At 43.2% G+C, this 22,729-nt stretch overlaps 1 protein-coding gene across 2 annotated transcripts; it reads left to right on the forward strand.

The window, feature by feature from the left end:
• SLC2A12 (solute carrier family 2 member 12) lies at positions 1–20,501 on the forward strand. Of its 2 annotated transcripts, none has more exons than XM_028723473.2 (6): positions 1–168; positions 6,981–7,492; positions 11,200–12,528; positions 16,370–16,492; positions 17,667–17,799; positions 19,303–20,501. In XM_028723473.2, the coding sequence occupies exons 2-6, from the start codon at positions 7,393–7,395 to the stop codon at positions 19,349–19,351; spliced, it is 1,734 nt and encodes a 577-aa protein (XP_028579306.2). In that variant the 5' UTR covers positions 1–168; positions 6,981–7,392; the 3' UTR covers positions 19,352–20,501. The 2 variants fall into 2 exon arrangements, with proteins under 2 accessions (XP_028579306.2, XP_028579305.2); XM_028723472.2 differs by having other exon boundaries at positions 9–168; positions 19,299–20,501.
• The last annotated feature ends 2,228 nt before the right edge of the window (positions 20,502–22,729 follow it).

Here is a 22,729-nt window from a genome sequence, read left to right on the forward strand (position 1 = left end):
CCCCTCCTGTCAGCAGGGGCCACTCTAGCAGCTGAAAAGAGGCAGCTATAGGAAGGTCGGCTGGCGTCTCCCTGCTTCTCCGCCTTCCTCCCGTCTCACAGCCTCAGGTCAGGGAGAGAAAGGAAACCCTGCAGAAGAGATTGCAGCCCTGCTGCCTGGCAACAGCAGGTAAGCTCATACACCTGGGCGAGCAAAGGGCAGGGGGAAAGGGAAGGCTGGGCTGGAGGGTCTCGGGCAACTGAGAGGACAGGTTGTCATTCAGTGTTGGCTTCCAAAAACCCTTGTGGTTGACATTCTTTTTTTTAAAAGAAACCATGATTATGTAGAGCCCAAATATGAGAAAGCATCTTTCACCAGGGCTTTATCAGAAGAGGGGCCACTTCAACTCTGAGCTTGTTTTTAATGCCACAGCTCAGTCCTGCTGGGAAAATTTAAAGGAAGCTGTAAAAGCATATGCATTGGTATCTTTTGTTAAAAAGAAAGGAGAAAGGATGTTTTCCAGATTCCAGGTCGTTTTGTACCACTAAGAAGGTGGTAAAAGTGGCTAAGACTAGAGTGTGAATGAGGAAGCTCCTGCTTCAGGGCGGCACTTAGCTGTGGCCACATCCTTGGACCACTCTTCATAGAACTGTAGAGTTGGAAGGGACCCTGATTACCTAGTCCAACCCCCTGCAATGCAGCTGTCCCATTCATGGATAGAACCTGCAACCTTGGCATTATCAGCCCCACGCTCTAACCAAATGAGCTATTTTCTCTCCCGCCCCAGGCTCCTCCACCATGGCTGTGTTTTCCCTCCACTGTCAGAGGCTGTATGCCTCTAAACACCAGTTGCTGTGAATCACAAATGTGGAGAGCACTGCTGCCCTCAGCTCCTGGTTTTGGACTTCTCACAGGCATCTGGTTGGCAACTTTGAGAAAAGGATCCTTGACTAGATGGATCTTTGGCAGACCAAAGCTGTTCTTTCCTTTATGTTCCTGTGTTAGCACCCCCTGTCAAAATTGGGGGGGGGGGGTTGACAACGCCTCACAAGACCAAACTAGGGCTGTGTACACATCACTGACTTAAAATTCAATGAGGCAGAGGGAGTGCACCGGATGCAGAGCAAATGGGAGTGTGTTTGCAGCCTAGATATGACACCAGAAAACCTTTGACTGGTTGCCCTACTTGTTTTTTTGTAATCTCAGTAGCCATCGCATGGGCCCCTGAATGTGATCAGGACTGCAATGCTGAGATAAGGGGGAGGGCTAACCCTTTTCTTCCATGCTGTTTGCCAGTGATAACCACCTGTCTACCGAAGCTGATGCTGGTATTTGCCACATATGGGAAGACTAAGGGAATGGAACGAATAATGTTATGTACGCAAAGTCCTTTGGACACCTGACATGTGATATAACAGGGTTGGTGAGCCTGTGTCCCTCAAGAGGATGTTTGGGTTGGAGAGTTGGAACTCTCATCCAGCAACCTCTTGGAGGGCCACAGGTCCTCTGGCCCTGATATATGATGCTATTTTTGTGGGGATCTACAACTGGGAATGACCACATCCTGTAAACATAGCATAAGCCTTAGATAGACTAGGTGCTGAGGTAGTCACGTTTACAACCACCACCACCCTGAGATATATATATATATAGAGAGAGAGAGAGAGAGAGAGAGAGAGAGAGCGCTATAGAGATAGATAGATGATACATACATACATACATACATACATACATACATACAAGCTATGGCTCCCTAATTTCAGGTAGGAAATTTGTTTTAGAAGTCATTGTCAGGACCAGAAATGGTACTGAGGGTATTTTATCAGGCTGAGTGGAATTGAGCACCCAGTATGCATGCACAGAGTAATTCATTTTGTAACCACAAAAGCCAATCTTCACATGTCTGGCATCGAAATACAGGATTACTAGGTCAATTTGTATTTCAGAGTTCTGCCAAATATATTTTTTTTTATTTATGGAAAGCATATTTATCCCACTCTGCAGCTGACAAAAGGCTCACAGAGCATCTCCCAAAGCATCTTAAGGGCTGTCACATGGAAGAGAGAACAAACTTGTTTTCTCCTGCTCTGGAGGGTAGGAGTCGAACCAATGGCTTCAAGTTACAAGAAAGGAGATTCTGACTAAACATCAGGAAGAACTTTCTGACAGTAAGAGCTGTTCAACAGCGGAATGGACTCCCTTGGAAGGTGGTGGACTCTCCTGCATGGGAGGTTTTTAAGCAGAGATTGGATGGCCATCTGTCATGGAGGCTCTGGTTGAAATTTATGCATTGCATGGAATTGAACTAGATGACTCTTGGGGTCCTTTCAACTCTATGATTCTGTATCCTTGACAACAGTCCCTACCTTAGGCTTACAAGGCATGGCACAAAAGGAAAAGAATTTGGGAGGGAAGGAAAGAAAACAAACCTAGATGCTGCAAGTGTCCAGCTTAGCCAGTCCTTCAGCACTTGGCATCTGTTACAATCCTGTTGGAGTGCAGAGCCATGCAGCCTATGGCATAATTTGCATGGCTGCTTAGCATGAGGTGATAAATAAGGTGCTGTTTTGTTTATTTTTACACTTCAATTTCAGACGGAAGCTGCAACCGTGCAGCTAAATCCAAGAGTGAAGTACCCATGAAGGGATTGTGCTGGTGGCCAATGGCAGGATAACTGCAGGGCCCCGCCTCCTCCTTGTAGGTGCCTGCGGGAGCCAGTTGGTGCTGTTCTGTTGCTTGTCAATTCGGTACCATATATAGCTATGAAGAAGGGGAGAGATTTGCATTGCAAAGTCTGTTTTATTGCCGTAACAACCTCAGGGTTTATGAGACATATTCAGAAGTGCCTTAAGCAGGCATATGTGAAATGGCAAATAGGCCAGTGGCCTTTTGAAGACCAATAAATGCGTTGTTGTGTGAGCTATCATGGGCAAGAGAGTCCTTCATCTGCGGACAGAGAACGTGTTAGATGTTTATGAACACAGATTTGAGGAAGCAGAGAGCCCACCGCTACACAAGAAGAGAAAAAGGAAATATCCCCAAAGCTTGGGTACATTAATTATCTAACTCAATCACTAGGCATCAATAAAAATTGTCTCAGGCATGCATCTTCTTTGCAGGCTGGTGCTGATAGGTTTAACCTATTTGAATGGTCTGCATCTTTGCTGTTTTCACTACACAGCTACCCTTCTGGACTGTTAAATTCAAAGGTCAAAGGTGTACACTTAATTTACTAAAGTCAACTCCGCACCTTATGACTGTAGAGACACTAGTGTTGTGCACCAGCAGTTTCTTCAGCAAAACCTGAAGTGTGGCTAATGCATGCTTGCACATCTTTAAACTTCCTAATTGGGTTCAGGCTTCTAGGCATATTTATGTCAGTGTTTTAAGAGACAGGTTTCCTCTCAAAATACCAGAATAAAAGCAGTGGGTTTTCTGCAGTAACTGTAACTTGTAGAGATGATGTACATAGCCTGCTGCTTTATAGACGTCAGTTCTGGGATATTGGACGGTACTAATGTTTGTTAACAAGACATTTTGCTCTGTGGGGAGTGCATTGCTCATAAGGTCATATGTCTGTTGAATTCTGAACATAGCTAATTGTACTTGCAATTCCCTCCCACAGAGAAAAAATCTGAAGCGATGTGACCTGCCTTTTGTTGACCGAGTGCACGTACAGTGTGCATTCTGGGTTTATGATACATTCTCTCCAAAGGATTTTCTTTACTGAACAGTGTGGACTTGCCTGTGCTTCCTCTCTTTGTTTGTATGCATTCACTGCAGCCAGAGCCCTTTCCAGTTCCTTCCTACAGTAGATCGACAACTGCGCATGAATAATATTGATGTCTCAGCTTTTCACCCAACATGGCATGAATGGCTTCCCTCTGAGTTACAGATTATCTGCTGTTGTGTGCAATACTAGTAATAAGGTCACAAACACAATTCTTTTCTTTTGGTGAGCATGAATTCAACAATTTTAAGACAAATGAGCAGTTGCAGCATTGTAGATAGAAATCCATTCAATGTGACTTGTCCCCAATTTATACAAAGAACACATCCTAATAGCTGTGAAAATTCATTTGAGTCAGACTTTGAGAAGCCATAAAAAACAACAAGACCAGAAAGAAGCAGAATTAAGTTCTTCTTCAACAGCTGCTCCTGATTTATTTTGGGGCCTGTTGACTTGACTGGTAATTTCATCACTCTCCTCATCCACTGCTTAATTTTACCAGGAGAGTGCTGCTGTCAACTCCCACATTCACTTCAGCAGCTGATGCTGGATAGCTGCTGGAACCAGAATCTACTGTGTTTAAGTGCAACTTTGGGAAAATCCTAACCCTTGATGATTCCCAGCTGCTTTGACCTGTCCCTAGCTAGCATTGTGTGCATGCAGCGCCGCGTTCTGAACTTGGTCATTACTAACTCAGATTGAAGGTAGCGGTAATAGCATACCATAATCAATATTCAGCAGATGACAGGCATGCACAGGACCTGCTCAGCTTTCCTCACAAGTGAAATTTTCTTTTTTCTTTTTTCAATAACTTTTTATTCAAAATTAAAACAAAACACATTATCCAAAAACATATCATCCTTATTTCCCCCCCCCCATTTTTCCTCCCTCCCCCTCCTTCCCCCCACAGAACCCCCCCATAACTTCCCTCAGTTCCAGTCTTTGATTTCTCTAAAAATGCTGTTTTCTGCGTGTTACACAGTTGTACAGATCCTCAAACTATTTAGCTGATTGTTATCAATAACAAGTTTGTGAATGTTTATTCAAAACTAGCCAAGGAGTCCAGTTCGCTTTGTTGTGTCTTCAAATACTTTGTAAAGGGTTCCCGTTCATCTTTAAAGTCACAGTTATCCATGTCCCGTAGCCTGTATGTCAGTTTTGCCAGTTCTGCATAATCCATCAATTTTTCTTGCCATTATTCTTTAGTTGGGGTTTCTTCAGTCTTCCATCCTTGTGCTATTAAAACTCTCACGGCCGTTGTCGTTTACATTTTCTTGAATGGTTGTGAGAATAGACCTCTAGTACCCCATTACTGTTGTTTGATGTGAGTATGGCTTCATGCTTTTTGTTGTATTTGCAAGCGGGCTGGTAGAAAAGCATATCCCCATTTCTTTCAATGCAAAAGAGATGGTGCTATTTCATACTGGATGGCAGAATGCTCGTCATTATGATTGGCAGATGAGTGTGGAGAGAGGACCTGTATATTGCAGCACCCCTGGTGTAGGAGGGGTAGGAAATGAATTTCTGTGTGTGGTGTTATGCATAATGTTTTGCATAAAACCCAACCTCAAGGAAATAGGGAGACACTTTTTTGGGGGGCGGGGACATAAGAATGCCACATTCTATTTCAGCAAACTAAGGAAGAGGAAGGAGCAGAGCTGTTGCATTAGATACTTTGGGATGTTCCAAGTGGGTGCAGAGTTCTTGTCCATCTCACAAAAATGTGCCATCTTCGGTCCAGACTCTTAGATCTTCATTGCTTCACTATCTGGGGATTAGTTGCTCAAGCCTCCTTCTTTCACACACTGTCAGTCAACACATGGTCAGAGAGACTTTAGTCCTGCAGTACTGGTGATCAGATATGTGCTGATCTTGAGCTGCTCTTCGGCAGCGGCAGGGAGCGTGGGCTGGCTGCATGTTATTCCTTTTAGTTCCAAGGAAGTGAAGCACCTCGGTTTTTGATGTGCGTCTTTGTCCAGTTTTGTTTTGAAGTGTTGAAATACCAAGCGTCTTGGATAAGTTTAATATTGCCTCTTCTTGCTGCTTCCCCGGTAGCAGTGTTCTTCCTCTAAAGCCAAACATTTGTTTCTCACTCGCACTGTTTACAATGGATTCTTACTGCACAGAGGTCATTAAAGACTAATATAGTTAGAGGACACAATATTGTAGAAATGGTGTAAAGGCTGTTTTTAAAGTAAGTACATACATGGAGTACATTATATTAACTGACATTACTGTGAACTGCCCCGAGACCTCTGGGTATAGAGTGGTATATAAATTCAATAAATAAATTGACACATGCATCATGTGAACATACCTAAGATCCCTGTCAATAAGGTCTGGGGTATTGGCATTCAGTGTAAGGGACACTGAGCATGTTCTGTGTTCCCATGTTTCTGTAACTGTAAATGAAAGGCATCAGTCACAACTGTGGAGGAGTGATGGAAATTTGAACCTGGATCTGTGTGTGTGTGTGTGTGTACACATACTAGGGGCTTCTACTATTGGTCACCCCAACACCCCCTACCACCCCCTGTTAACTCCCTAGAGCTTCCCCACCCCATGCAACTACTAAGCTTGCTTTTTACCTTCCCAGCCCCATTTCTGGGAGCCACGTCTGGTCTTCTCTTCTGCAGCCCTTTTTGCACCCTTCTGCACCTTCATGCCTAGCTCCCCACCTCCTTGCCCTCCTTCCATGCAACCCTCCTCACCCACAAGCCACCCACATGATAACCTTGGGCAGCTGCCTTCTCTTACACACTGCAACTACCAAGTACCCTTTTCACCTTCCGCCCAATTATGAAGCCACCACCCCCGGCTTTCGGGGTCAAGCCCATTCCCACACCTCCCCTTCTTGCTCCCATGCCGTGGCCACTGCTGTTGTGAGGTGAGGAGCAGCCACATTAGGGCTCTCCACACATGGATCTCCTTCCACAGAAAGGCTTGCCTGGCTACGACCTGGCCATCTTTTTGCGGCAGACATTTATTTTTTGAAGCTTTTGAGCTTCTCCAGTCTATGAGTATACCTATTTTCCTCTCTCAGGTGGCGGTTCTGTTTTCTCTTTATTGTGGCACAGATGATGATTATTGTTATTGTTATTGTTGTTATTAAAACCTAATTTGTATGCTGAAAGTGATCATTTTTCTTACTTTATTTCTTAATTGCTCATAATGGCACAGTAATGAATACCATCTGTTCTGTGCTTGCTCAGTGCACCACTTCTTGCTGACACAGCAGCCTCTTTTAACTCTTTCTTTTTCTTTTTCACAGATTAGAAAAAAGGAGAAGGGGGAATACGCAGCTTGGAGGAGTGGAAAGCTGTAAGCAAAACCTCTGAAACTCCTGTTGAGCTCTCTGCGCAACCCTCTAAGGTCTCCAGCTATTTGTTCAAAGGCAAAAACAATACCTCTGAGCAAAAGCCCTCCCACTTGCTCATGATAGGCTTACCCAAAATAGCAACAGCCTGTGTCACCAAAAAGGGCAAAACCTGCTGGAAGAGAAAGAAAAAGTTGCTCCCGGATCCCTCAGTAACTTCCAGATTTCACTTTGCTCCTGTCCCACGCTGCCATGGGCAGAAGAGCCAGAGGCACCAGATTTGACAGCAAGGGTGAAACGCTCTCGCTGTAGAGCCTCTCGTCATCGCTGGGAAGTAACCAAGTTGGCAAGCTGTTTTTCTACAGCCATGGTACCTGCGCAGGACACAGAGGACCTCAGCCAGCAATGTCAGAATATAGGAGAGGAATGCAGCAATTGCAGCCTGCACAAGCTTCCTGCTCAAACAGGTACAGCCACATAGTCTGAGTGACAATTGTGCCTACAGGGCAACAGATGGTGATAGAATGTGACTAAGTCCCAGCAACAATAAACACAAGAGCCAAAGGGACAATCTATTCTTTCTTTCTTTCTTTCTTTCTTTCTTTCTTTCTTTCTTTCTTTCTTTCTTTCTTTCTTCTTTCTTTCTTTCTTTCTTTCTTTCTTTCTTTCTAAAATAATCCTTCAGTCTTTAGGCTTTCTAATTACAGTGGTACCTCGGGTTAAGAACTTAATTTGTTCTGGTGGTCCGTTCTTGACCTGAAACTGTTCTTAACCTGAGGTACCACTTTAGCTAATGGGGCCTCCCGCTACCCTCACGCCGCCACCGTGCAATTTCCGTTCTCATCATGAGGTAAAGTTTTCAACCTGAGGTACTACTTCTGGGTTAGCGGAGTCTGTAACCTGAAGTGTCTAACCCAAGGTGTCTGTAACCTGAGGTGCCACTGTATTGATATACAAGGAAGAGCTATTTTTGAACTAACAGTTTTATAATATGTTAGATATTCATCACATTTATACCTCTGCTTTCAGGGAACTAGGGGAAGTAAACACACAGGACCCCAGTAATCTCATTTATTTTCTCAGCATCACTGAGGTGTACTTAAGAGATGGTGGCTAGTTGGGACTTTGAAAAGCCTTCTGGCTTCTGGCTTTTCTTATGGGGCTTGCAATTTTTATTTGTTTATTTATAAATTTCTATACCCTGATTTTGCAGCTCTGTCGCATTAATCATTGGAGCACCACTGTTGCCTATGATGGCTGCTGGCTGGTTGGGTTGTGCTGTGAAAACAAGTCTATAGACCAACGTTTCCCAAACTTAGGTCTCCAGCTGTTTTTGGACGACAGCTCCCATCATCCCTAGCTAGCATGACTAGTGGTCAGGGATGATGGAAACTGTAGTCCAACAGCTACAGACCCAGGTTTGGGAAACCCTGCTCTAGACTTTATAGAATATGCTTCTCTTCCATGTTTCACCAGTGATTTTGGCTTTGGTTTCTAAGCACACCAAGAGCAGTGTGGCTATTTCTAGATTTTTTATTTATTTTAATTTTTTAAAAAAGAACCTCAGTGTCAGTGTTGCTTCAGTTTGTTTATCCCACATGTTGTTCATTCTTGGTCTTTCACTGACTTCCAAGCTTTTGAGTTCCAAAAGTAACACAAAACAGCTACATGGGGTAAATATATTCACACAGAATGTACTGGTGCTGAATAAGGAAAAGGTTATACTTTAATCCACTGATCTTGGGGCCTTTTCATTTGACAACTGAAAGTGAATTTTAAGCATTAAACTTTTTCAGTGTCTGCTCAAGCTTTTGTGTGTTTCTTATACATACAGAAAGTAGTTTTAAAACAAAATTAGCCGTGGATTTATAAAGTGCACTCTCTTAAAAGACATTTTACAATGCACACAATTGCTAATAGGAACATGGCTGAATGGCAGTCAACCTGTAAAATACTTTATGCAGTAAGAACACTGGGTGCTGCCTTTCACCAAGTCAGACAATTGGTACATCAAGTTCAGTACTGTCTATGTTGACTGGTAGTGACACCAGGATTTCAGACATGGGTCTTTTCCTGTTTCCGACCTGGAAATGCAAGGTATCTGCTCTGGGATCTACTGCATGAAATACATGTGTTCTCTGGCTGAGTTACAGCCCTTTACCTGAAGGAGACCTATGTTACTTTGAACAAATCCATTGTGGTTGGAATAGAGTAGAGCAAAGCAAAGGCACGGCTAGCTGACTAACTTGAACACGGAACAGCAACGCTCCCAGTCTGTTGCGGCTTCTACTTGTCAGTTATAATTCTTGTAGGGGTTTATGCATCAAGATGCATTTTAATTATAACATTGTGGTTTTGTAAGGAGGAATCTTGAGAGTTTTAATGTTCCATTGAAAAGCTCAGGTGTGATGTTTTGGATGATGGTTAGCAGAGGTTTAGGTTTGTTGCATTAAGGTAAGTCCTTTACTTGTTTTTAAAAATGGGTTGTTTCATTATAATTAGCGATTATGTGTATATTATCAGAATAAGTTCTTTGCTGTTTGGCTTTGCTTTTTAGTTTCAGTTATTTACTTATTTTTATCCTGCATTTTATTCTGCGGACTGCCCTGAGCTCTTATAATGAAGGGTGGTCTATAAATCTAATAAATAAATAGGTTACTGTTAAATTGCTTTCTCTTCCCTTCTCCTTTTCACTACCACTTTGAGGCTTTGCCTCTTTCTTTTATCTTTTCTGCTTTCTTGTGCTTGGTGCTGCCCCCCCTTTCCCTTTCATAACTTCTGACCCACCGATCCAAATGCAGCCCATCTGCCATGAGAAACAGCCCACCAGATATTTGGTAAATCTCTTCTTGTTGCCTGTCTGAGATTGCCAAAACAAGGAGTGTAAGGAGGTTGTCAGGCCACAATGCACTGTTGTACACCTGATAGGCCACAATGTGTCCGCAGGGTGGTCCCACTTTGTGAGGGGCAGGGCAACATGAGAAAGATGCAACAACCATGTGCCCTTTGGTCCAAGGCCCTTGGGGAGGGGGAGGCTGTGATCAAAGGGCGCACGGCGTCCTTCTCATGCCACCCTCCTCAAGCCGCTTTGTGAGGCTAGGAGTTGATCAGATCCCAACCTCTCAAAGTGGTGCAGGGCTGGCTCAAAGAGGGGGATATGAGCATCTCTCCCCAGAAAATGCACCTGAGGCAATTGCCCCAGCATCTCCACCCCCATCCCACCCCCGTTATCCTATCTAGTAGTCAGCCTACATTCCATGACCAGAGCATGCTCAGTTCTCACAGCAACACCCCCCCTTCCCCAGAAGATTTTTTCTGAAGCTTTATATATAAAAATATACACTTCTGCAAACCTTGCCCCCCCCCCCCAGTCTGTCAGTAGTCTTCTTATTGTATGCGTCTGGTGCCTTTTTGGCTGCGTTAGTTATGGCACTCACAGCCTGAATTTTGCAAACAGAGGGAGTGCTGTTTAATTAACCTGTGGAATTATCCAGCCCAAGACACGACCATGGCAACCAACAGGATTTAGGCACGTGATTCAGAACTATTAATCATAATAACTGAACTAAACCTGGCTTTTAGGAAGAAACAACATGAGATCCATGATTTTTCAGAGCCACCTTACTTGAAACTGAATGTAGTTCTAAATGGGCCATGCTATGGCCCACAATGCAATTTTAATTTTATTTGTTATTTAAGCATTTATATCTTGCCTTCTTTTTGGCCTCAGGCCTGGCTCACAATAAAAATTAAAACACATGTGTGCAAAGTACAAAAACAAAACCATAAAAGCAGTAATTAAAAAACCATTGAGAAATTAGCTGGCTGAGCTGATCTTAAAATTACAGTATGAGTGCAAATTTAAATAAGTCAAGGATTACATGATCAGTTGGGCTCAGAACACGGGGAATAACTACAAAAGCAAGCACGTGAGTATTTAGGGACACTCAGACATATACCCTCTTTTTAAAATATGAAGCTTAAGTAGTTATTATTAGTAAACTAACTATACAATTCTAATAACTGGAAGTATCAGAAACAAAGATCTGGGTTGTTGTTTTTTAACCATCTTCGATGGAAATTTCATCTCTGTTGGCTTAAGAATCTTGGGCAAAGATATACTTTCTGAAAATACTAAACTAAAACTGAATATTTCTATAACCTTTATTTCCAGGATTCGGAATGCTCACTCTTCTGTCATCTGGCATTGCTGCTATCAGTGGCCTTCTGATGGGTTATGAATTTGGAGTTATCTCTGGAGCTCTTCTTCAGCTAACTAGCATCCTAGTCCTTTCATGCCGACAACAGGAGATAGTTGTAAGTGCTCTTCTCATTGGTGCCTTTCTTGCTTCGTTGACTGGTGGGATCCTGATCGACAAATATGGGAGGCGAGTTGCCATCATGCTGGCATCTGGGTTACTTGTACTGGGAAGTCTAGTGCTGATACTCTTCGCCTCATACGGACTCCTCATAATAGGGCGGATTGTGATAGGGGTTTCCATTTCACTCTCCTCAACCGCAACTTGTGTGTATATCGCAGAGATTGCCCCGCAGCACAGAAGAGGCTTGCTTGTGTCTTTGAATGAACTCATGATTGTAGTGGGCATACTTTTTGCCTATGTTTCAAATTATGCCTTTGCCAGTGTTTCCCATGGCTGGAAGTACATGTTTGGCCTGGTCATTCCACTGGGGATTCTACAAGCCATCGCTTTGTATTTCCTTCTGCCAAGTCCTCGTTTTCTCGTTATGAAAGGCTTTGACGAAGCTGCCAGCCAAGTGCTTGGAAAACTCAGGACAACCACAGACACCACCAAAGAACTTGCTATGATCAAATCTTCCTTGAAAGATGAGCACCAGTACCGTTTCTGGGATCTGTTCCATTCAAAAGACAATATGAGGACTCGGATGCTGATCGGAATCACTCTAGTGTTTTTTGTACAAACAACAGGACAGCCTAACATCTTGTTTTATGCCTCCACTGTTTTGAAAGCAGTTGGGTTTCAGAGCAATCAGGCAGCCAGTTTGGCCTCTACTGGTGTTGGAGTGGTCAAAGTGGTCAGTACAATCCCAGCCATCCTTTTCGTCGACCAAATAGGAAGCAAGACGTTTCTTATCATTGGCTCATCCCTCATGTCTGTGTCATTGTTCACCATGGGATTGATCACGCTTAATATACATGTGAATGCCACTGCTGTCTGTAGAAACCAGTCCTGGGAAGATGCCACATTCCACGGAGTGGGACAATTGACCTCCACAAATGAAACTCTTGAGGAGCAATTTGCTAGCCTGGCTTCGTCCAGCACAGTTTCGCAATGGAAGGCTGACATTTCTAATACGGAAAGGTGGAACAAGACCTTGTCAGTGGTGGGCAGAGCCCCCGACACAAGCCACACAGAGTCTCAGGTAGCAGCAGAAGCAATGGAAGTTCAATCAGCTCTGAAATGGCTCTCTCTGGCCTCCTTGCTTGTTTACATTGCTGCTTTCTCCATAGGACTTGGACCAAGTAAGTGTTTTTCAATTTATTAATTGCAAGTTGTTTTGACTGATAAGTAAGAAGAGACCACAGTGTCCATGGGCAGGAGTGGCTTGCTGGGTGGGACATGGGCTCTGTTAGACAGGCTCATCCACATGTCTCCTTGCCATACCACTTTCCCCTGGGAAAACCCACTCTTTACTGCTGAATTGGAGCAAATGTCATTTGGGTTTACAGCAGATTGAGGTTTGCTCCCATTCAGTGGTAGAGAGCAGGTTTTAATGGGGGGAAATGGCAGGGCAAGCGGGATGGAACAAGCAGAAAACCTCTCAGACCAAGGTTTCCTAGGCATAGGGCAAGTGGAAGTGTGGGCGAGCCCACCCTGCTAGCTTCCTGGCAGGTGAGTTGCTCTTGCCTACTGGGAGGGAGAGGGGAAAGGGCCAGCATGGTACAAGCACAGCAGAGGAGCAAATCAGTCAAGCCCCTTCTGTGTATGAGATTTTCGTCTCAAGCATCTGTGTGATGCCTGAAGTTTAAGAAATAAAGATGCCTATTCTGAGCTTTACTTTTCAGTGCCTTGTAGGCACAAGCTTTGGGTTTGCTTGGACAATCCTATATTTATTTATTTATTGGTTACTTCAGGTGAGAAGGCAGAGAAAATATGTCCCTGTGAGTATCAGCTCTCCCAAATATCAGATTTCCCTCAGGGCTTGTATCTCTGTTGAGAAAACTCATCAAATCATTCAGACAGCCCAATCATATGCATGTATAAATAGAAGTTCCACAGGACTGTGCATAAGCCACACTGGGCTTCTTCCTAACATCATCTAAGTCATCAGCTGTACCTTCTGAGTCCCTTCTTCACAGAGCAGGGTTTTTTGCATTCATTAGTCCATCTGTTGCTTTTGCCTTTGGAAGTGTGCTGTATGTATTCAGCCAGGCATAGGCAAACTCGTCCCTCCATATGTTTGGATTTGATATCCCGCTTTATCACTATCCGAAGGAGTCTCCAAGCAACTAACATTCTCCTTTCCCTTCCTCCCCCACAACAAACACTCTGTGAGGTGAGTGGGGCTGAGAGACTTCAAGAAGTGTGACTGGCCCAAGGTCACCCAGCAGCTGCATGTGGAGGAGCGGAGACACGAACCCAGTTCCCCAGATTACGAGTCCACCACTCTTAACCACTACACCACACTGGCTTTGGGACTACAACTCCCATCCTCCCTGACCACCTGTTAGCTAGGGATGATGGGAGTTGTAGTCCCAAAACATCTGGAGGGCCGAGTTTGCCTATGCCTGTGTTTGGCTCTCTTTTCTCCACCCCTATTGCTTGGGGAATAATCCCTTTTACTTAGCATTCCTCAGCTTGCACCACTTCTTAATCATGCATTTCTTTCAGAGGCTTTCATATCCCATGCCTCATTCATTTCTAAGCTGTAAATCTGTCTGATCTCCCCCCCCCCCATGCGTACCCTTGTAACCCAATAAACCATTTCAAGTACTTTGAACTCTACTTTTTAAAGAAACACACACACACACACACACACACACACACACACACACACACACTTTCCTTTAATAGTCTTTAAGCTGCTAGACAGAGAAGAAGAAAAGTCAGAAAACCAAGTTAATTCTTTGCTATATTGTTTAGATTACAGCCACATAGCTGCATCTGTTACAGTGGCAAGGGTTAAGGTCCAAAAGGAAAGTTCTTAAATGAATTTCTCAGGTATATGTGCTCAGGAGAAAACAGTATGTATTGTCCCTTATCTGCAAACATGCATAGCTCAGTGAAGTTAATGGAGCTGGGAAGTCTGGAGTCTTTAGCTCTGGCTCAGTGCCTGTTTCAGAGGTAGTCCTCTCCTCCAAGGTCAGAAGCACACTCTGCATAGGCCTGTTGGGAATATAGCTTGGATGCCCACAATAAGAAGCCAGAGGGTTTCACATAAGAGCTGAAACAGAGCAAGTTTTGTTCATCAGACCAAAGACTCTAAGCTACTTTATTTTCATATCATCAGCCACAACGAAAGCCTTCCATAACTCGCCTCCCAAAGAGGTTATTTCCTGCATTCCATCCATGTTTAATCTGCCAGAGTACTATTATGACAACTGTACAGTTTAACCCTCAAACCCAAACTTATCAATCATTATCAGCGAGGAACTTCAACAAAATATTGGAATGTTGTCCGTAAAAGGCAGTGGGTGCATCAGTCTAATCCTATTCTGAAATGTAGCTTCTTCATTGAATGGGCATGGGAAGCCAAGCACTGTGCCAGATAGAGTGCTTCAGATTCTTCAGTTGAGAAAAGATAGATGGAGATTTTGAGATTTTTAGCTGCCAATTTAAAAAGCTGCCATCTGGGTACTGGTATTGCCCAAGTGGAAATATCCCTTTGGGTTCTTGCTGCTTCCTGGCAGAAGGAAAAGAGTTTTATAACAATGCAAGGAGATGCTGAAACAGAAGAACTGAAACTTTGGGATTATGTTATCTGAAAGACTGCTGCCTCCCTTACAAACCTGGCTTTCATTTATAGATCAGCTTCAGGGGCCCTGTACACAGGTCCACCATTGGTTCATCTGATGTGTTGTTCTAGGAAGCAGGCCTGGTCAGTAGCAGCTCCATATCTTTGGAATGGTTTCCCAGAGAAGCGGGGAGGTGGTGGATAGCTCAGTTGGTAGAGCCGGAGACTCAGTCTCAGGGTTGTGGGTTTGAGCCCCATGTGGGGCAAATGATTTTGGCGTTGCAGGACTAGATGACCCTATGAGTCCCTTCCAACTCTACAGTTCTACAATGCTAAGTACATATCCCCACTTTGGCCAGACATATGAAACATTTGTATTTCAAACCGCATTTTCACAAAACAGTTATGTTGGGCTTTTAAATTGATGCTGTTTTTCCGTGGTGAAGTTGGATTGCGGTAGATTAATAAAAAATGTTTTCATTCTGCTTTGCTGCTTCCTTGGGAGGGCTTTGCCATCAAAGACAGCATACACATGTCTTAAGTATATTTCCCAGCTACCTGAGGCCTTTTAATTAGAGACATTAGAAATGGAAGCTGTGGTTGCTTTCCGATTTGTTTATTGAGCATCTCTCCTATTTGCATGAAATCTGCATGGAGATTATACTTCTCTGGCTGTTTATTGAGCAGTGATTTGTGATGAGGTTATACAACAGCAGGTAAAATGACTGTTCTCCCACTCTTCCCAGTACATTTTGCCATCACTTTCCTTACCGCAAAAAGTCCAGTTTGGAAGAGCACCAAATCTGCCAGAATTGTGCAACTATAGTTTGCCACTTGTATCCCACCCAGAACATATTGACAGTCTGGAAGCACCTGTGACCCTCGGAATGTAAATAATGTGTTCTTCCCATGACTTAGAATCACAGAATAGTAGAGTTGGAAGGGACTCTGAGGATAATCTAGTCCAAACCTTTGCAGTGCAGGAATACGCAGCTGTCCCATACGGGGATCGAACCTGCAGCCTTGACGTTATCAGCACCACGCTTGAACCAACTGAGCTATCCAGACTTCTCCATCCATGGTCACATGCTGCCCCCTGGCCCAATACTTTTGAGGTGGTTTTACTTTAGTATGCTGAACTAGGTGCAGCAAGAAGCTCAGTACAGTACTGGGGAGAGACAAACAGGAGTGTAGGCCTGATTCTGTATTGTGTGCCCTACAGCTTATATCAAGGAATACCCAAAACTCCCACTGGCTGTGCTGCTTCTGGCACCTGTGCCCCCCCCCCCCCACCGTTGCCCAATTTAGTGGAACGAGGGAGCATAGGATCAGGACAGAGGTTTGTGAAGGTAGACTAGATGGCCCTTAAATAACACCGCACACTGTTACATTTGTTATTTTAATTTCAGTGTCCTGGCTGGTACTGAGTGAAATATTTCCTGGTGGGATCAGAGGAAGAGCAATGGCTCTAACCTCCAGCATGAACTGGGGTGTTAATCTTCTAATCTCCTCAACCTTTTTGACTACAACAGGTAAGGCTGGTATGGGTAAGGGTGAGCGTAATGGGTCACCACAACTTAAAATGCAGCATTAAGAAGAGTGTTTAAATCACAAGAATAAGGTTGGCTTCAAATTTTGCATGTGTGTAAGACCAGGGGTTGTGCAAGTTTGCCCAATATACACGCAAAGTATATTTTCCCTAATATAATGTGTTTTTATATATTATTTTCACATACATGCATTTAAAGGCACATTTTATGCATACATTACTTGGCTGGAGAACTGCACTGCAACATTTAGAAAGCGCAAATTTTGTAGCATGGCAGTTTCTCCTGATTCGCTTATTATTTCAGAAAGCATGAATTAGGTAGATTCACCTTCGATACGAACTGAATCTAGTTTCTCCCCCATGCCTGGTTAGGCTTTAGCTGACTATACTTACATAAATAAATAATAATATTTATACCCCACACATCTGGCTGGGTTTCCCCAGCAACTCTGGGCGGCTCCCAACAGATAAAACATCAATAAAACATCAAACATTAAAAGCTGCCCTAAAAAGGGTTGCCTTCAGATGTCTTCTAAAAGTCATATTTGAAATGTTCTTTTAAAATCTCCTCACAAACCATTGATAAAGAAGACTATTTTACAAAATGGCACCCCATTTTCACTGTCCGGGTGCAACTGTGAACCTAGTTCTCTTAATGTTGAAGGAAGCAATAGGTTTGGCTCCTTCCTGACCTCTAATCCCTTGCTTGCTTCCTTCATCCACCACTATAACATTGCTGCTTCTGCACTCAGTAAACCAACATTTCTTAGCTGACAATTTTCCTGAGGGAAAACTGTTGGGAGAATTTCAAAATCCCACCCTTTGGCCCATTTCTCTAAGGTTGTTGTGACTCAACCCTTGCATGAGAGACAACGCATTCATGCACACAGCATGTCTGGGAAACGAGACTCATTTAATGAACGATTTTGTTGCTGCTGCTATTTATTCCTGCACCTGTGACATTTTGGGAGGACAGAGGGGACTGAGCAATGGCTGATGCCCCTGTCCTTTCTGGCCATTGCCCATAATAGGCTGGAGCTGATGTTCAGCAACATCTGGAAAGCCATAGATTCCCCCCCCCCCCCCCGCTCTGCTGACCTGGACTGAGAACAAGGTTCCTAAAATAACTAATTATTTATTTTTAAAAAAATTCTTAGATCTCATTGGTTTACCGTGGGTCTATTTTGTTTATGCCATGATGAGCCTGGCAGCGTTGGCGTTTGTCGTCTTCTTCATCCCCGAGACAAAAGGATGTTCCCTAGAGCAGATATCTATGAAACTGGCAAAACAGTAAGTATGGAAGTTACTGTGTTTTTAACAGAATTCTAGTAAACGGCAGCGTGAAAAATGGCACATCCCTCCGCATGAGGTTACAAATGCTCTTGGAAGTAAAAGCTGCCATCTAGCGGGCTTGTATTGTGTCACACTTGGCAGCAGCTGAAGGGAACTGAGAGCTCACTGACACCATTCCCGGTGGTTTGTTTTCTTCATGGGCTCAGAACCTATATGCAAGCATTTTATAGAGCAGGGCTGTCTATACTGTGGCTTCGTTATTAATAAATTCTACATGAAGAGGCCACACTGAGCCCAATTCTGTGAGCTTTAACAAAGCCAGGTAAGATATTGTTACATAGCCGGGGGGGGCAGCTGCCCCCCTCATCAATAAACATAAATAAAAATGCATAGCAAACTGAGGTTCTGCCCCTCCTGACAAAAATCCTGGCTACGCCCATGGCCTTTGAAGATCTTTTTGAATCAGTGCATTGTTTTAATAGCAGAATTCACACCTCAGCTGATGCTGATATATACAGTACTATTTTTTATTCCTAACTCACTCGTAAGGTCAGCCAGGTAATATATCCATAGTAATTTTATAGCTGGGGTGGGAAGTTAGCATTGAAAAACACTCTTGCAGCCTTGTTTCTTTTACATAAAAAATACTGTTATTTGTCTAAATTCCCTGTTCAGAATACAGTGGTACCTCAGGTTACAGACGCTTCAGGTTACAGACTCTGCTAACCCAGAAATAGTACCTCGGGTTAAGAACTTTGCCTCAGGATGAGAACAGAAATCTCGTGGTGGCAGCACGGCGGCAGCAGGAGGCCCCATTAGCCAAAGTGGTGCTTGAGGTTAAGAACAGTTTCAGGTTAAGAACGGACCTCCGGAACGAATTAAGTTCTTAACCCGAGGTACCACTGTAGTTGTTTGAGAAATTGCTTTTAAAAATATTTTCACCTGCTCTTTGTAAATGGTATCTGTCTCTTCATCAGTGTGTTCTTTGCAAAAACTAGGAGAAATCCAAATTCTATAAATTTTGGAACAATGCATATAAATTGATGTTATGTATGACCCGGAAGCTGTACACCGGCTCCCTCAACCAATAAAGCAAGATGAGCGCTGCAACCCAGAGTCGGCCACGACTGGACTTAATGGTCAGGGGTCCTTTTTCCTTTACCTTATGCAAAGAAAATGCAGATTTGTATTATTTGCGTGATTTATACAGTTCAAAACAAGCTTCGTATTTCATATTTTAACAAGCAGTTGTCTGTCACATGATGGTTGTCAGACCATATCTGATGACAAGTGTGAAGTTGACTAAATTCCATTTAATGTTAAAACTTAAAAAAATAAAAAATAAAATCTAAACCACACTGGTCTAAGATGGCAAAGACCCATGCCAACCACAACTCAATTAGCTCCAAAAGCACAACTGCCAGTGTTGCCTGTAAGGGATAGAACTTCTTGTAGTAAAAAAATATTGCTTTGATCCCGCCTCCCTTTTCTTCCAGAAAGTATGCAACAAGTACTCAATGCTGGAGGGGCCGACGCCAGGATCAACTGATGCCTATAGAACTTCCCAACAAAGAGACCCATGAACAATTCTACTAAGGCAGGATGGTGCACAAAACCCACATCAATATAATTTTTAAAGGATGACAAAATGGTAGAATATTCAGAAATGTTGGCAGTACTTCCATATGCATATTCTTCTACTATAAATAAGCTTTTCTGTATTTTTTTGTTCAATGGACTCTATAAAATGCTTTTCACGATGTAACACACAAATCTCTCCAATGTCACATTATGGTAGGTGAACGGGATATACCAGAGAGAATCTTCCACCAGTGGTTTAGAGCTTGTGAATCTGTCCAAAATGTGGGCATTTGTTGATATTATTATGGGATGGGTTGTTTTTATTGTTTTTTTATGCTACAACTCACCCAGGAACCTTATGAAGGATGGGCAAGAATAGTAATGATCATGATAGTAATATACTAGCCATAGGCAAACTCGGCCCTCCAGATGTTTTGGGACTACAACTCCCATCATCCCTGATCACTGGTCCTGCTAGCTAGGGATCATGGGAGTTGTAGGCCAAAAACATCTGGAGGGCCGAGGTTGAGGAAGCCTGGTTTAGCATAATGACCAAACTAAAGCACAGCAGCCAAACCATGGTTTAGTGTTAAATGAATGAGCCTGCTCAACCACTTCTCTCTCCTACAGCACATCAGTGAAGAGAGAAGCATCTGCTTTCTAGTTTGAACACACCACAAACTAACCAGTGTGGCCCTTTTAGGTTGCAACAGGAAACTCTGATTAGTTTAAAGGAGAAAGCAGATGTTTCCACAACGCAGGAGGGGAGGAAATGCACAAGCACTAAAGAAGGAGGTCCTCAACAGGCCTCTCTGCTGTTTCTTGAAAGACTATGCACACTTGAATTTTAGCAAATCTCAGGCATAGGGGGTTACAGCAGGAATGGCTAGCCTGTGGCCTTGCAGCTCCCACCATCCCTGACCATTGGGCAATTCTGCCTGGGGCTTATGGAAGTGATGAATCCAAAATGATCTGGAAGGTCACAGATTACTTACCCCTGGGCTACAACTTCTCTAGCAAATATCAAGAATGATAAAGCATACTTCCATGATGGCATAGGCAGATCACTCTTAAAATAATTATTTGTGATTACTCATAAAAGAATTATAGTTTAACAACTACTGTTGTGTTCAATGACTGCTGCGTCAACCATTATGCTGTATTTTCAAACTATTTTAAAAACTTCAGTAGGGAAACAACATCTATGGCCTAGCAGCCTTGAAAGACCTGATCCCCTTTTATCTTAAGTAGGAAGTAGCCAAAACAGATAGAATTGCAGCATTGTAGAGTGCAGGAATATTTTGCCCATGACCCTGAGATTAAGAGTCTCATGCTTTACTGACTGAGCTATCACAGCTATTCAAGTGTACTTGAAACACTACATGTTTAGCAGATATACAACATGACTCGGTAAAATGTATGAATCAGCCTGCAATTGATTGCTGTCGCTCACCATCCTTGTCCCCCACCAATCTGCTAGTCCATGAAAGTTAATACGGTAAGCATAATTTGATTCAGAAGCATCTTCACCTGCCACATGTGGGTTCTTTGAAACAAGAATACATTTTTTAAAAAGCAAGAAAGACCCTCTATTTTCATGACAAGTTTGGTTTCCCAGTGTTTTGTTTTCTTAACAGTTGTGTGCAGAAAAGGGTGACGGGAACTAATGTGGTTGGCTTGTAATGCCTTGGTTATTCAGTTGTCTTGAAAACGCAGTGACAGAATACCTCCAGCCTTCCTTCTAAGGTTGGAGCAGATGAGAGGGTGGCAACCACTCTATTCTACAGCTCCTCAACTCACCTCACAAGCAGGCTGCTCATAGGCAGAAACTTTCTTTTTATAAATTTTGGCACTTTTATTTAAGTCTGATTAGTAAAACACATACCGTAAGGCTGCAAGTTGCACTCGCTTTGCTTATGAGATCGCAACTTTACATGGGGGTGAGGGGAATCAATAAATGGAAAGCCGGAAAAACCCACCATTCTCTGCTCTCCATTTATCTGGGCTTTCCTTGCTTAAGGAAGGGAGCAAGAAGGCTCTGGGACAGCATCCCAGAGCCCTTGCACTGCCTCCCCAAAGCCTAGTAAGTATGGTGGCAGCTTCCTCTCCAGCCTCTAGGAAGGTGGTGTGAGGGTTCTCGGGGTTTCCCTGCAACCTTCCCAGACCCTGGTAAGTGGCCCTCTGCTTCTTGGGTGGGAGGAGTTTCTGGGATTCCTGACTTTGTGTGATTTGGCCTTTGTGCCACGTATCAAACTCTTACGTAAGTGGTTGGCCCACTGTCATGAAAGTCAACACATATCAAGTAATTAATTAAGCTATCTCCCCTTATCAGACTTGCCAAATTGTCTCCCCTCCTATTTCACACACTTTTAAAAATGCAAATGGTCCCAAAAGTTCTCAGGCATGCACTTATGGTGTGTAACGTTCTATGTAAAACCGGCAGCCAAAGATAAAGGAATTCAACGCTACACCAAAACAAATGTTCCATCAGCACAAGATTTTTTTTGCACAATGAAACAACCTTCCCTTGCATGCTGTTCTGGACATAGCAAAAATAGACAGACCTCAGCATAACACTCAAATCGGAAGTGTAACACTCAAAACAGAGCACATTCGGCTTCCGAAAAAAGTTCGCAAACTGGAACATTTACTTCTGGGTTTGCAGTGTTTGGGTTCCAAGGCGTTTGAAAACCAAGGTACCACTGTACTTTGTTGAGTGGCAGTTTCTGATTGTGGCAGCCATTTCTCACCTTCCATTAGAATTATGGCTATATTTCTCCTGATCACCTGGTTCATGTGTCTCTATTTATTTGAGTGCATGGCACTTGCACTTGTCTCTATTTATTTGAGTGCATGAGAATACATTTTTAGAGAACTTTTTAGGGTTGGATGGCATTGTCTCCCCCCCCTTTTTTACAAACATCTCCTCTGCCTTTCACGAACAAGTTGATTCTTCTGTATTCATTTCCCCCTCCAAGATTCTCATTATATTTCGCAGTATTTTGCAAAAATAAAAAAGGGCAGGCTTTCAAAAGGATTTTATTTACAGTACTCCACTGAGTTTGTTTCAATGTGAAGTACAAATCTGGACAATGAATGCTTAGCACCTGCAGCAGTCAGGCCCACATTCTGTTCACCTCGAGACTTAGATACGGGAAAGAGACATAGATGCATTTTGACATATTTATTGTAGTTGGCAAGGGTACCATTTTCATTTGCCTTATGATTTACCACTCATCTGTTCCATATGCAGTTTCAATATTGGCTTTTCAAGTCCAAGATTACATGCCAAAGCCAAGCTTTCTTGTTTTGTTAGCATTTTTTAAAAAATAATTCTAACAGTGCT

The sequence above is a fragment of the Podarcis muralis genome, chromosome 3 (assembly GCF_964188315.1).
Source record: "Podarcis muralis chromosome 3, rPodMur119.hap1.1, whole genome shotgun sequence".
NCBI classification, from domain to species: domain Eukaryota; kingdom Metazoa; phylum Chordata; class Lepidosauria; order Squamata; family Lacertidae; genus Podarcis; species Podarcis muralis.